This window comes from Megachile rotundata, chromosome 14, assembly GCF_050947335.1.
Source record: "Megachile rotundata isolate GNS110a chromosome 14, iyMegRotu1, whole genome shotgun sequence".
Lineage (NCBI taxonomy): Eukaryota > Metazoa > Arthropoda > Insecta > Hymenoptera > Megachilidae > Megachile > Megachile rotundata.
In genome coordinates, this window is record NC_134996.1 from 7,128,816 (window position 1) to 7,145,536 (window position 16,721).

At 33.8% G+C, this 16,721-nt stretch overlaps 1 protein-coding gene across 5 annotated transcripts in view; it reads right to left on the bottom strand.

The window, feature by feature from the left end:
* The window catches only part of LOC100880043 (ADAM metallopeptidase with thrombospondin type 1 motif A), a 199,145-nt gene that overhangs the window by 30,501 nt on the left and 151,923 nt on the right, over positions 1-16,721 (bottom strand). For all 5 annotated transcript variants that reach the window (XR_013040449.1, XM_076539623.1, XM_076539624.1 and 2 more), the window contains exons 8-11: positions 15,053-15,260; positions 3,065-3,279; positions 2,243-2,395; positions 1,155-1,304 (exon numbers count right to left, since the gene is read on the bottom strand). Coding sequence is in view for 4 of the 5 variants with exons in the window: in XM_076539623.1 (XP_076395738.1) it covers positions 1,155-1,304; positions 2,243-2,395; positions 3,065-3,279; positions 15,053-15,260 (726 nt within the window). In the remaining variant the exon portion in view is untranslated. The remainder of the gene's footprint in view (positions 1-1,154; positions 1,305-2,242; positions 2,396-3,064; positions 3,280-15,052; positions 15,261-16,721) is intronic.

Consider the following 16,721-nt stretch of genomic DNA (forward strand, 5'->3'; position numbering starts at 1 on the left):
GAATGGTTATGCATATAAAGAGTAGTTATATTCAGTGTATGGTCATATAATGAATACAGTTACGAGACTATACTATATGAGAGCATATGATTTTGATACAACACGTGATGTAACACGTAAACTATAAAGTGAGGTTATTTAAAACTGTACACGTGTGGCCATATAACGAGAGGCGATATAACGCGAGATTATACAAAGCAAGACTATCATGCAAAGTTGAACATGGTAGGTTAGCATATAAAAATTTGCGAATTATACATTTGAAAATTTTCAAACTTGATACGATAAAAATGAAAAAATGTGAAAAATTCGAAATTAAAAAATTTGTAAAGTTTAAGTATTTGTTTAAATTTAGAATTTTGGAAATTGAAAGTACATATATTTTGCTTCAGTCAGCTAATTTTTGGGACAACTTTTTCAACAGCCGACGTTACCTAAGCCCACGCGTGGAGGACGAAGACCCATGATTTATGTCCTGATTTACTGAACAAAGAACACCGTGTACTAAATTGTACAAAAAAATATTTTTGACACTATGTAGGTGTTGTATAATTAGGAAATTTTATATCAATTTTTTTGACAGTCCCACTTTAAATATCAAGGTTTAACTTTCCAATCATTAGTCTAAAAATCGCCTGTTTATGAATTACATAAATTATATAAACTTAAATATGCATTCACTGTGGTTATAGTTATAATTCACTATATTCTATGTATAAATTATATGATTAATGTGATTCACCAGTATTTTGTTCACGTACTGAAATTTATTATACCAGTTATTTAAGTTAGCTCATCTTTTGAATATAATTTTTTAAAAATTATTATATAAATTACTTAATTAATGTGATCTATATGTCCCACGAATATTTGTTAATTTTTTCAAATTCGTTTGAATCTGTAAATTAATATAATGTTCTGTGAATGTTTATTAATTTGTTAAAATTTGCTAAATAAATTATGTGATTACACAATATAATTTTGCAGATGGTTTTGAACAGTCATTCGCTAAGCTTTTAATTCGTTAAACGATGAAAAGCTCAAGGCAATTTTATGAAGAAAAAGCAAATCCTAACGAGACAGAAACGGGTCAATTTGTGACACGTTTAAGAGTGACACTGGTTATTGACTTGTCAAGGTAATGACTGACTCACTCGAGGAATTCGGTGACGTAGTGTCTGGAACATTTTGACCATTCCCAAGGGAAGGTTTTGTCATCCAGCATTCTAGACATTATGTTATGAAAGCCTGAATGATTATGGAAACCTTCGCACTTAATGTCGTCGTCATGGGGCATGTTGAATCTGAAATTTCAATCAGAAATGTTGCTTTTAATGTCTGCTCAAATCTCTTTCATTGTGTATATACAAAAATATACGTATTAGTAATAATTTTATTATTTCTTTCAATTTTTTAAAGACCTTATCTGGAGACACTGTCCACCATTTTGTAGTCGTTTGCAATGGTGGTCAATGTTAGAGATATTCTGCATATCAGTTAATAATTAATACAAAATTTGTGATTACAGTTTTTGTAGGCAGTTTTAGATTAAATGTACTTCTAACAAATTACTTTATTATTTCTTTCAATTTTTTAAAGACTGTATTTTGAGACACTGTCCGCCATTTTGTAGTTATTTGTAACGGTGGTCAATGTTTGAGATATTCTGCATAATATAGCAGTTAATATTTAATACAAAATTTGAGGTTATAGTTTTTGTATGCAGTTTCAGATTAAATGTATTTCTAACAAATTACTATATTATTTTTTTCAATTTTTTAAAGCTGTGTTCCGAAATACTATCCGCCATTTTGGTGTCATTTGCAATAACGGTGCTTAATGCTAGAAATGCATAGTATAACTCAAACTAATATTTAATACAAATTTTGTGATTACAATGTTCGTACGCAATTTTACATTAATTGTACATCTAAGAAATTATTTTATTTTTTTCAATTTTTCAAGGGCTGTATTCCAACGCACTATCCGCCATTTTGTAGCCATTTGCTACAACGGTAGTCAACGTCAGAAACACTTCATACATTATAACAATATTCAGTACAAAATTCAATATAAATTAATATTCAATACAAAATTTGTGATTGTGGTTTCAGATTAATTTGTCAAATTTAATTTAAATATGTGTAAAAATGCAAGACTTATTTATAATAGTACTCCTGAATAAATGTTAGTAATGTATAAAGTGAAATTGGTTTTCGGAATGTTTAATGACTATACTTACACGTGACCAATTTCATGAGCGATTGTAAAGGCAGCAGCAAGACCATTGTCTTGAACAATGGCACACGAGGACACTGGAGAACACATACGACCCAGCTTAGCCAGACCCAAAGTGTCGCAGCTTTTCTCGTCGTGATTATGGCACAGATTTTCCCTGAAATCATTCCGTTTCGAGTGATTAGTATCAATAATTGCACCGCCTACTAAGCTTTACTTTCAATTCTCTTCTTTCACGCACTCTACTATTTATTTACTATTTCAAGAATCATTACAGAAACACAGTATTTTTTTATTTTTAGATATAATATTAATTACATTAATAATTACTTTATTTTAAAATTACTCAAGTGTTATTTGAGGAGAATAAAAAAATTAAAATGACAAATTTTTACAAGTTTGATGACTTTTATTAACATTTTTTTGGTGAAAAGAAAAAAGACCGGGAATTTAATTGTCGCATGAATAATTAGAACGAAAATCTGTGTTTGCAAATAAAATTAACTCGTTACATGTATAACTGTAAATAAATTAATTTACTAATAAAGTAATGTGACTAAATTAATTTATTAGTGGTGTGAATAAACTAATTTATCAATAAACATAAATTTACTAACTTTTATTTGCAGTAATTTTGTAGCATAAAAATTTCATGTGTAATCATCTTCAGAAAATATTTATCGCTATTTCGAAATGGAGACACGAGACAGGGTGAGAAATAAATGATTACGAATATGTTTTCGAATTGCAAACGAAAATAGATTCGTGTAAATTAAATAGCTGGTTCGAATAGATATTATTTCAGAAAATCGTAAATACTAGACACCTTGTTAAAAGGAGAGCAACATCGTGATGTTCTGGCGCTGGTTCATCAGGATTGTTGTTCTTCTGCCAATGACAGAACCTTTCCAACATATCAGCCGCTGCAATTCCTTCGCTGACAACGTGTCTGGCAGCGAATCGTTGATTAGTCACCTGGATCTTCATCACCGAAATATTTATTGGATTGCCAATGGACGGATCTTTGTATATTCGCGAAACCTGCAAAACAATGTTTAATATTATATAATTAACTGTGATCGCACACTGTTAGCTACGATTGATAACTGTGATAACTTGATAACTTGACCACAACAAATTGTGATAACTTACAATAAAAATTACATCGTATAAATTTTCTGAAGCTACATCACACCTAAACGTTCAAAATTAATTATTAAACAAAAATAACTCAATACATAAGTAACTATAGTGTATAAAATGCACGTATTCACCATACAGATACAGATTGACCAAACAGAGAAATTCGTCACATATTAAGACAATCGCACAAGGAATTCAAATTAAGATTACTGTCTGAATATTTCTTCTGAATGTTAAGATCACCCAGTTTTTAATCACCCTGTATATGGAATAAGATTATTATTATAACCTCGAAAAGCAATTATACCTAACGTGTTTGTTTCACGCGTCACCGCCATATGATGAAATTGTTCATAAGCGGAAAGATGATTTCTGCAAGCTTGACTGCATCCTGATCAAGCGTCAAAGAAGAGCAGAGAGAGAAAGAGAGACGTATATACGTACATAAAGAAGAAGTACCTAACCTAACACATAGACACATACACAGATAAGACGAGATGAAAGCAAAAAGAGGATAAGCGTGCATAAACAATGCAAGACACAGTCGGCTCTTAATTAGTGGTGTGTCTCGGATCGCAACAGGCATCGTCCAATCTTTCTGGAATGAATCCGTGGGAGGCATGATAAAACGTTCAGGATGTGTTTCGGGTTTTTGGATCATGTTATACTATCTTTTGAATTTTGAAATTTTGGAAATTATGAAATTCTAAATTCTTGAATTTCTGAATTTCTGAGTTTCTGAGTTTCTGAGTTTCTGAATTTCTGAATTTCTGAATTTCTGAATTTCTGAATTTCTGAATTTCTGAATTTCTGAATTTCTGAATTTCTGAATTTCTGAATTTCTGAATTTCTGAATTTCTGAATTTCTGAATTTCTGAATTTCTGAATTTCTGAATTTCTGAATTTCTGAATTTCTGAATTTCTGAATTTCTGAATTTCTGAATTTCTGAATTTCTGAATTTCTGAATTTCTGAATTTCTGAATTTCTGAATTTCTGAATTTCTGAATTTCTGAATTTCTGAATTTCTGAATTTCTGAATTTCTGAATTTCTGAATTTCTGAATTTCTGAATTTCTGAATTTCTGAATTTCTGAATTTCTGAATTTCTGAATTTCTGAATTTCTGAATTTCTGAATTTCTGAATTTCTGAATTTCTGAATTTCTGAATTTCTGAATTTCTGAATTTCTGAATTTCTGAATTTCTGAATTTCTGAATTTCTGAAATGTTAAATTCTTGAATTCTGGAATTTTTCGACTTTGTGAATTAAGCAATTTTTGAATTCTTGAATTCTTGCACTCTAAAATTTCAGAATTATTGAATTTTCGAATTTAAGAATCTCTAAATCTTCAAATATTTGAGTTTTTGAATCCTTGAATCTACGAATCTATGAATCTTTGAAACTTTGAATTGTTGAATTGTTGAATTGTTGAATTGTTGAATTATTGAATTATTGAATTACTGAATTACTGAATTACTGAATTACTGAGTTACTGAACTACTGAGTTATTGCAGTACTGAATTACTGAATTACTGAATTATTGCATTACTGAATTACTCATTTCTGAATTATTGCATTACTGAATTACTGAATTACTGAATTATTGAATTATTGAATTATTGAATTACTGAATTACTGAATTACCGAATTACTGAATTACTGAATTACTGAATTACTGAATTACTGAATTACTGAATTACTGAATTACTGAATTACTAAATTACTGAACTACTGAACTACTGAACTACTGAATTACTGAATTACTGAATTACTGATTTACTGAATTACTGAGTTACTGAACTACTGAGTTATTGCATTACTGAATTACTGAATTACTGAATTATTGAATTATCGAATTATCGAATTCTCGAATTATTAAATTCTCGAATTCTCGAATTATTGAATTATTGAATTATTGAGTTATTGAATTATTGAATTATTGAGTTATTGAGTTATTGAATTATTGAATGATTGAATTATTGATTTATTAAATTATTGAATAGTGGAATAATCAAATTCCGAAATTATCGAAATCCCCCAAAACAGACAATCGACGTTCGAAAGTGAATCTCCTTCGACATCAGCCTAAGGCAAGATCCCAACAAATCGAGTTACTCCAAAATAGCGTCATACCACTTGATTATCCGCCATAACCATAAGATCAGTCATTTTGCCCCACGCTCAGTCAGAAAATCTTCATTCTGCCTATTAACTACGACGTCTCGAGTCGTTCTCGTAACAAAAACTCGACGAATTTTATTAGATAAAAGAGAGCAGACTGGTTCAATTCGGCCAACTGTTTCGAGTCCGTTTATGCAGCGTTTCGTTCTGGAATAGAGTGATTACAACAGATTACAACAATGACTCGTAATTGATTGATTAAGAGCGCGCTGCTGTTTCAGACACGGCTTGATGTGATTTCCTTGGCCAACGGGACGGATAAAACGTGGTAATGGCAGTCCCTTTTTTTGCTGTCTCGTTTCGAAATGTTTCTTTTGATAGGCCATGGACGTTGGTGAACGGCTAACTAGGAAATCACCTGGACGGACGTGGACTTTGAAATGGATAGGTGTTGCTGGTGCCTTTAGAGCGATTGTTATCGCATCACAATGATACGGTGAAAGCGGAATAATTCTATTCGATCTGGCCTTTTGGGATTTTTGGGAGATTTCGGTATGCTTCGCTAACATTCAATTCATTTCTTCTTGAATATTGAATTAATTTCTTTTCGGACACTGGTCATATTCAATTGATTTCTTCTTGAACGTTGTTAATATTCAATTGATGTTAACACAATTGTAAAATGTACGATTTACTAAGTTTCTTGTATTACAAAATTTCTTGATGCAAGAATCTCAATATACAAATCTCCTTTATTTCAAAACCCCTAGATCGAAATAGTTCTATATATAATGCTAAATATGCAGAAATTCCTAAACTTCAAATTCCTATACCTAGTAACCCCTAGATTCCAAATTATTATACATATCTAGGAATACTTACATCTCAAATTCTTATGTTTAGAAATTCTTAAATCCTACGTCTATTCAGATATGCCTAGATTTCAAAATTCTTATGTCGAAAAATCCCTAGTTCTTAAATCTCAAAGTCCTCCGTCTAGAAATCCTTAAATCACTTAGTTCATATGTTCTGAAATCTCTACACCCCAGAAACGTATATCCTGAAATCCTAAGGTTCCGAAATTCCTATATGCAGAAATGTTTAGATCACCAACTCATTGTAAAAATCCCTGAACTTCAAAACACTTATATTCAGAAATCCCTAGACTTGCAAATCCCTGCACTAAAAATCCCTAGATCTCCAACCTCTTGTATCTAGAGATTCCTAGATACCATAACTGAAATCTCGATATCACTAAATATCAAAACTACTATATCTAGAAATCCTTAGATACCAAAACTTCTGTATCGAAAAATCCCTAGACCTGCAAATCCCGGTATCAAAACCTCTCTAAATCACAAAATCCCTATATCCCGAAATGCGAATGACTAGAACTTACCACATCCCCAAATTTCTAATCCACTAAATCTTGAAATCTCAAAAAATCCCTATATCATAGTCCATCATATTTTACGTAGGGAACTTGATGTCGACTGCACCATAGTCTGCGAAACGTCGTAATAGTTTATAGTTGATTCATACAAGTACGCGAAACAAAAAGTAGGTAACGAGAAGCGCTGTCACCGTCACGACGTCAATAAATATGAATTTTTTGTCGCCAGGATAACCCATTTAACCATATATACGTGATCGGCACGGGATCACGTAGTATGTGAACGGCGCTTAAACGCGACGACGCGACGGTCGCTTACGGTTGACCACCTCCGTGGAAATGAAAAACTTGCCTCCTTACACACCGGTGACATTGCGATCTCCTGGTGACACGATTCGATTTCTCGGTCGGTACCTCTAACCGGTCCAACGAGAGACGCTTCTTTTCAACCTTTTTCTCGCCTTTTCGTGCCCTCTGATGTTCACGCGAAGGTTGACCAGCTTAGCCAACAACCGTCAGACTCGGACAAACATTACTATCTCATTGTCCGAACTTTCTTCTCCGAATCAGTGAATTGGGACATTATGAATGTCTGATGTTTGGTTTGATAGCTATGAAGGGATATATGAGCTCAATCGATACCAAACCGATCAACTGCGTTCAAATGTTCAGACAGAAATGAATTGAAGTGATTTCGACAGGAACGGATTCTGTTGTATGAAATCTTCTGGTGGTTAGCTATTGTTCGGCTAGTTAAGTGAATTCTACGTAAACGTATACTTTGATGTGCTTTGAGTAACTATTACACCCAGTGGTTATTAAATGAAATTTTGTGTTGATTTTTATTGGGACATGTGAACTTTGAAAAATTGGTATTTTGGGGAATTTGGGGAATTTGGAATTTGGGGAATTTGGAATTTGGGGAATTTGGAATTTGGGGAATTTAGGATTCGGGGAATTTGGAATTTGGGGAATTTGGGATTTGGGATTTGGGGAATTTGGAATTTGGGGAATTTGGAATTTGGAGAATTTGGAATTCGGGGAATTTGGGATTTGGGGAATGTGGAATTTGGGGAATTTGGGGAATTTGGGGAATTTGGAATTTGGAGAATTTGGTATTTGGGGAGTTTGGTATTTGGGGAATTTGGGATTCGGGGAATTTGGAATTTGAGGAATTTGGGATTTGGGATTTGGGATTTGGAGAATTTGGAATTTGGGGAATTTGGAATTTGGATAATTTGGGATTTAGGATTTGGGATTTGGGAAATTTAGGATTAGGGGAATTCAGAATTTAGGGAATTTGGAATTTGGGGAATTTAGAATTTGGGGAATTTGAAATTTGAAGAATTTGGTATTTGGAAAATTTGTGTTTTGGGGAATTTAGGATTTGGAGAATTTGGAATTTGAGCCCAAGAATTCTAGGATCTAGGGATTTTTAAATACGTGGATATTTCTTGTTTGTGGTCGAGGGATTCTTGAACCTGAGATTGTTGGATCTAGGGATATTTAGCTTGAAATTTTTAAATCTAGATTTTTATAGTCCAGAATTTTTGAATCTCGGATTTTATAGCTTCAGATATTTGAATTTAGGAACTTTTTCACCTGAAATTTTCGAAGCTGATTTCTGTCTATGAGTATAAGAGTCCAACAAATTTTTGGTCCTCTGTATTTATAAATATATGGATTTTGATGACCAGAGGACTCTAGGAACTTTCACTCTTAATATAGTAGTTTCAGAGTTTTAAGAATTTGAATCTAGAGATATTAGGATCTGGAAGTTTTTGTTCTTAAAACTTAGATCCAGAATTTAATCCCAAAAGGACTTTGAAGATTTAGAAATTCGGGAAGTTCATAAAGAATACTGAAAATTTTCCAAGAAACATAAATCAAGCTTTATGATCGTACATCACGCGTTCTCATCAGCCTCCCCGCGTGAACATCGTGAAGTCTTTGCGCAACGAAAAAGCTCGTATTTCAATCAACTTTTTCACTCAGTCGGTTATCGAATTGTGTCGCGTTTCTGTCGCAGCCATAGATAGACAGGGTTGACGGTGCATCGGGCATAAATTTGCCGGAAACTCGGTCAATCGGCGATTAACGTTCAATGTTTGGTGAACGCTCGTTTTTACTTTGATACACGTGCCCTGCGATGATGCTGTTTTCATTAGCCGCGCAATCTTATCGGTGGCCGTAATGAAGCTCATAGCTGTAAAATTTAATGGCTTTCGAGATTAGTCGCTTAAGTGATTCCTACTGGTGAAGTGTTACTCGAGGAAGTGGAGTAAAGAAGTTTGCTTGCACGTGTCTTCTATTTGATAACTCGGGGATATATTTGGGATAGAAGGTAATGTGGAGTAACATGGTGTCTAAGTTGAGTAACTTTAAATCTGATGACAATGTTTTTCAATGCATATGGTGTTTTTTAATCCAACAGATTTCTATAAAATTGTGCTGCTGTACTATTGCTACTATTGCTATTCTTGCTTTTTGGGATTATTGTAATTAATATCATTATTACAGTTCCTGTTGTTGTTGACACCTTTGATATAACTCGTGGATGTTACCATTGGTTGCTATAGTTCGAAGGTTTTATTGTCGCTACTTGTTATATTGCAAGGTCCCAAATACCAAATTTCCAAATTCTCCACGTCCCAAAATCTCAAATTTCCAAAGTCTCCACATTCCAAAATTGCAAGGTCTCAAAGTTTCCAGGTCCCACGATTGCAAGGTCCCAAAGTCTCCAGGTCCCACAATTGCAAGGTCCTAGAGTCTTCAGGTCCCACAATTGCAAGGTCCAAAAGTCTCCAGGTCCCACGATTGCAAGGTCCCAAAGTCTCCAGGTCCCACAATTGCAAGGTCCCAGAGTCTCCAGGTCTCACAATTGCAAGGTCCCAAAATTACAAGGTCCTAAAATTGCAAGATCCTAAAATTGCAAGGTCCCAAAATTGCAAGCTCCCAAAATTTAAAAATCCAAAATTCCAAACTTCCAAAGTTTTATAGTTCCAAAATTCCTAGCATCCACAATCTTAAACTTCTAAAATTCTAGGCTCCCAAGATCACAAAGTCCCAATCTCTCATAAACCCCCAAGTCCCAAACTCTTGAACTACCAAAGTCCTAAAAACTTTAAGCTTCCAGAATCCCCAAGGTTTCACAATTCCAAGGTCCCAAACTCTCAAAATTTTAAATTTTCACAAGTCCCAAAGTCGTACAATCTCCAGGTCCCAAACTCTCAAACTCCCAAAATCCATAAATCCCAAAAACCTCAACCTTGCGAAATACATAAAGTCCCAAAAGTCCCAATATCTCAACATTCCTGAAGCCCAAAAGTCTTGAATTCCAAACATCCAACATTTCAAAATCCTAAGAGATCGAATATCTCAAGGTTCCAACCTTTTAAAGTCACAAAGTCTCCAAGTTCAAATGTTCCAACATTCCAAAGTCCCAAAAGTCCCAAATCTTTAAATTCTCTCAAGGCCCAGTGTCCCACAATCTCAAGATCTCAAACTGTCAAACTTCGAAAATCCCTAAATCCCAAAAACCTCAACCTTGCAAAATACCTAAAGTCCCAAAATTCAAAACCCTCCAAGTCCCAAACATCTCACAAACAACTCATCATCTAATGTGACCGACCCGACCCACGAAATCTCGAACCCTGTCACGAAACGCCAGTCACCGATTGATCAGCGAACATTTCCTTCCGCTCCCGTTTGCAATAAATCTCTCCGGTACAATGTTCGTATGTCATCGACAAAGGGCGAATAAACCATAACGTCGAGATCCCACAGCTAAGCCATGTATCAATCCACATATCCACCCGGGGACAGGTCGAATAAAGCACGTCGTCCGTTCAACTTGTCAAAGTAACATTTCGCTCGACACAGTGTCAAATTAGATTTCATCGATTGGCAAACGAAAAATGAGACAAAAAAAAAGCGAAGAGAAACGTCATGAATATCAAAAGGACGATCGACAGGCAGGAAAGCTGATTGAATCGTCGGATGAATGACGGGCGTGGGCACGTGAAAGTGAGCCCGGGACGCCCCGTGGGATGTTGCCCTCTTCACTGAGGTGTGGTCCCCTGCGCGTGGGATATGCAACCGGCTGCATGGTAATGACCTGGTTGACAATGACCAGACTAACCGTCAAATTACATGAATCATTCATTTATCGAGCAACCATCGTTTCCTCTCGATCCATTTTCCCATTCGGCGTTGCTGTTTTACGGATACTGGGATTAACCCCTCCTTGTAGCTTCGTGTCTTGATGCAACTTCAAGGCCCTATAGGTATTCAAGGTTATGATATTGGAAATTCTAAATTCCCCAGATTCCAAATTCTTCAAATTCCAAATTCCACAGATTCAAAATTTTCCAAATCGCAAATTCCCCAGATTCCAAATTTCCCAAATCCAAAAATCCCTAGATTCCAAATTCCCCTAATCCCAAATTCCCCAAATTCCCCAAATTCCCCAAATTCCAAATTCACCAAATTTCCTAAATACCCAATTCCCCAAATTCCAAATTCCTCAAATTCCAAATTCCCCAAATTCCAAATTCCCCAAATTCCAAATTCCCCAAATTCCAAATTCCTCAAATTCCAAATTCCCCAAATTCCAAATTCCCCAAATCCCAAATTCCTTAGATTCAAAATTCTCCTAATCCTAAATTCCCCAAATCCCAAATCCGAAATTCCAAATTCCTCAAATTCCCTAAATTTCCCAAATCGCAAATTCCCTAGATTCCAAATTCCCCAAATCCCATATTCCTTAGATTCCAAATTCTCCTAATCTTAAATTCCCCAAATTCCAAATTTCTCAAATTCCCTAAATTCCCTAAATCGCAAATTCCCTAGATTCCAAATTCCCCAAATCCCATATTCCTTAGATTCCAAATTCTCCTAATCCTAAATTCCCCAAATTCCAAATCCGAAATTCCAAATTCCTCAAATTCCCTAAATTTCCCAAATCACAAATTCCCTAGATTTCAAATTTCTCAAATCTCAAAATTTCTAGATTCCAAATTCTCTTAATCCTAAATTCCCCAAACCCCAAATCCGAATTTCCAAATTCCTCAAATTCCCTAAATTTCCCAAATCCCAAATTCCCTAGATTACAAATTCCCCAAATTCGTTGCCATTTTACAGATACTGGGATTAACCCCTCTTTGCAGCTTCGTATCTTGCTGCATCTTCAAGGCTCTTTGGGTATTAAAGGCTACGATATTGGAAACTTGGATTTTGTTCAAATTTGGTAGAATTATCGTTCATGTAAGTGTGATAATTTGGCAAAATGGGGGTTGCAATATTTTGCATAAGGGAAGATATTTGTGTCTAGGGTTTTAGGTTAGCTTTATGATGTTATATGTTAGCTGTAGTAAGATGTTAGCTGTAGTAGGTGCAAATGATGTATGTCGTGAATGTAAATTATAGGATTTATGACATATGATACCTAAGTCACAAATATTAAATCTATTATAATAAAATATTTTCTATAAAATGAAATTTTATAAAGTGAAGTATCGTGTATAAAATAAAATTCTACATATCTATGAAATATCTTGTATATACTAAAATTCTTTGTAGCAAAATATCTATGAAATATCTTTTCTGCACTAAAATTCTATGAAGTAAAATATCCATGAACTTCCATGAAATTCTCTAAAGTAAAATATACAAAATAAAATTCTATTAATGAAAATGTAAATTCTACAAATAATGACAGAATTTGAAAAATGTTCAGAATGTAAAGATAGTAAGATTGGTACCAGTAAGTTTATAATTTTAGGATTTTGCATGCTGGTTAAGTGATAGATCAGAGGTAGTTTAGTATCTTAAAATAGAACGATACGTGGGATGTGTCGCACTAATTGTAGGCTGTTTCGTGCACCACCCGGTACAATTTTCCCACTCGAGAACCGTGAAGTCGTAATTTATGCACGCTGGTCTGGTTTCGCAAGCGGCGCCTAACAGAGTCAGGAAGGTAATCTGTTTCGTTGCGAAGCCTACTTTACGGGCTTACAATTGATAATCATCTTACTGCATGTATGGCAAGATTTAGAGATCATTCTATTTTATATATGTATTAAAAAGAAGGCAAATTACGTTTGTTTCTTCTTTTTTCAAATTTTTGTTATGATTTGTTATATGGTTGTGGGTGTAGGGTACATTTTACATGAGGACATTTGTACGCTGCTATATTAATATTATTAATTTTTTATTTATTACTTTAATAATATTTTGCATTTTTAATTTGTCACTTCATTAATATTTTCCATTTTTAATTTTTCACTCTATTAATATTTTTCAGTTTTATTTTATTTTTCATTTTTCCTTTATTATATTCATTTTTGTACCAGCACAACGCAAACTCATAGTATATTTTATAACAAAATATTAAAACAAACATTGCACGAAAAATGTTCAATTTTCCCAAATTTACAAAAATTTGAATGAGAAATAAAATTCATCTTATTTAACTATATTACAAAAATGATTAAGTTAGGTTAGGTTACAATTAATGATCATCTTACTGCATGTACAGCAAGATTTAGAGATCATTTTATTTTATACATGTATTAAAAAAGAGGCAAATTACAATTGAATTTTTTTTTTCAAATTTTAGTTATGACTTGTTATATAAACATTTTCTTTTACACGAATTTATATGTTACTATATTAATATTCTTCATTTTTAATTTATTACTTCAGTAATATTTTTCATTTTTAATTTATTACTTCAATAATATTTTTCATTTTTAATTTATTACTTCAGTAACATTTTTCATTTTTAATTTGTTACTCCATTAATATTTTTCAGTTTAATTTTATTTTTCATTTTTCCTTTATTATATTCATTTTTGTATCGGCAACACAAACTCACAGTATACTTCATAACAAAATATTAAAACAAACATTGTACAAAAAATGTTCAATTTTTAAGTTAACAAATATTTGAATGAAAAATAAAATTCATCTAGATTACATTACAAAAATGTCTGAAGCGAAACATTAAATTGTACTGAGTATGTCCCGTGTATTTACCAGGTATTTATTTACGTGGCATAGGTCCGACATCCGTTTGAAGGAGAAAGAAAAATGGCGGAAAAAAAATGAACAAAGGTCGACAGCCCGCGTGGGTGTATCACTTTGTTCGAGCATGGTTTCGGCGCAGGAAAAAGAGAATAACGTATAAAAAACGAGAAAAAAGAGGATAAGGTACCGAGAGCGAGCAGGATTAAAAGAGCTGAGGATCCACGAAACAGAGGTGGTTATGTTCGTAGGATGATCGATCTTGTAAGGCCAGCGGGATCTGTCGCGAGTATTAAATATTATGCAAATGCGGCTTGGGTTGCGTTTCTAGTTAGTTCCCAAAGGTCGTGAAGGTAGCATAACCGCTTTCGATCATCAGTCATCCTCGTAGCCCAAGTCGGTCGTACTAATTCAATTATCGCGGGAAAAAATCAGCCGTTTACAAATTGTGACTCTTTTTCATCGGATTTAAGCATTGGGCCACAAAAGGATGAAGCTTATATCGATTATCATTTTTATTTTATTATAATACTATCTTTGTATCATTAAGACTAATAAGTAACTAAATTGAATTCTGTTCTTAAGTTTTTGAAAAAATACAAGTCAGTGTTTGTCATATAATATTCAAATTACTCGAACTATTTTTCAAATCGAAAAGTGAGGTGAAGATAACAAAATTATAGATGAAATTCCTTCACCAAAAGGCTACATTATTACATGAAATAAACAAAAAAGTCATAAAATATCTGTAACGTTAAATGTCAGCCATATTCAAGGTGGCTGACCGAAACCTAACCTAACATAGTCGATAGGAAGTTTTTGAAAAAATACAAGTCAGTGTTTGTCACATCACCTCCAAATTATTCAAACTATTTTTCAAATTGAAAAGTGAGGTGAAGATAAAAAAATTATAGATGAAATTCCTTCACCAAAAGGCTACATTGTTACATGAAATAAACAAAAAAGTCATAAAATATCTGTAACATTAGATGTCAGCCATATTCAAGATGGCTGACCGAAACCTAACCTAACATAGCCGAAAAGAAAGAAACAAGAATGTAGAAAATAGAATTTGAATGAAAGAAGATAAAAATAATTTGAATGCAAAAAATAAAAATTAGGAAGAGCTCACCATACTCATCAGCACCAAAATGTAGTTGACGAGATAGTCGCCATGGTACTTTGCCATCGCGGCGTCGGCCGCCACCATGATCTCGATGAAATATTCACGTGGCAGAGCTCTACGTGCTCTCCAAGTCACGAACGGATCCGATTCCATTTCCGAGTCTTGATTATACTCCTCACTTGCTTCGTTTCGTCTCCTTTCCACCGAGTAGTATCTGTAACATTTCAGACACACGTTTCTTAGTTAGATTTGATCCTTTGCGCTCGATATACAATACCCTTTCACTCAGATCTTTTTACAATTACTCATGTATATTTGCACGTATCCTGTGTGGGATTGTGCGAACTTTGGGACTTTGAGAATTTAGCTTTATTGGGACTGATGGGTCTTTTGGGACTTTTGGGATTTTAGAATGTTGGAAGGTTGGGAGTTTGGGACTTAGGAATGTTGGAAATTTGAGATATGGGACTTTTTCGATTTTGAAATGTTGGAAATTTGAGATATTCGGGCCTTGGAATGTTGGAATTTTAAGATTTTGAGCATTAATAATGTTGGAATTTCGAAATATTGGGGCTTTTGGGACTTTGGAATGTTAGGACTTTGAGATATTGGGACTTTTGGGACTTTAGAATGTTGGGACTTTGAAATATTGGGGCTTTTGGGAATTTGGAATGTTGAAACATTAGAACTTTGAGACTTTGGGACTTTAGAAGGTTGGGACTTTGAGATATTGGGACTTTTGGGACTTTAGAATGTTGGAACATTGGAACTTTGAGATTGTGAGACTTTAGAAGGTTGGAACTTCGAGATAATCGAACTCTTAGGATTTTAAAATGTTGGGAGTTTGGAATATAAAACTTTTAGGACTCCGGTATATTGGAAATATGAGATATTGGGACTTTGGAATATTGGAATGTAGGAACTTTGAAACTTTGGGACTTTAGAAGGTTGGAACTTCAGGATATAGGGATTTTTGGTACTTTAGAATGTTGGAAGATTGGAAGTGTGAGATTTTTGATCTTTGGAATGTTGGAAGTTTGAGGTATTGAAACTTTGGAATGTTGCAAGTTTGAGACTTTGGGCCTTAGGAATGTTGGAACTTTGAGATACTCGAACTTCTGAGACTTTGGAATGTTGGAAGTTTGGAAACATGAAACTTTGGATGTTTGGAATGTTGCAAGTTTGAGATATTGGAACATGAAATGTTGGAAGTCTCAGATTTTGGGCCCTAGGAATGTTGGAAGCTTGATATACTGGGACTCTTCGGACTTTGGAAGTTTGGAAGTTTGAAACTTTGGATGTTTGGAATGTTGCAAGTTTGGATGTTTGGAATGTTGCAAGTTTGGGATATTGGAACATGGAATGTTGAAAGTTTTAGATTTTGGGCCTTAGGAATGTTGGAAGCTTGATGTACTGGGACTCTTAGGATTTTGGAATGTTGAAACAATAAAAACAATTTTACCCTAAGGATTTCTGAATATTGTAACAATGGAACTACATAACTTTCTGAATAATGGAATATAATTCCAAACTTGAAGACTTAAGACTTTAAATATTGAAATATTAAAAATGAACCTTGATACCGCATAATTCCTAACAATTATTTCCACCCCCAATAATTCTTAATCTTCCCTAACTTTAAAAGCTTCAATACATCATCTAAAATGAATATTAC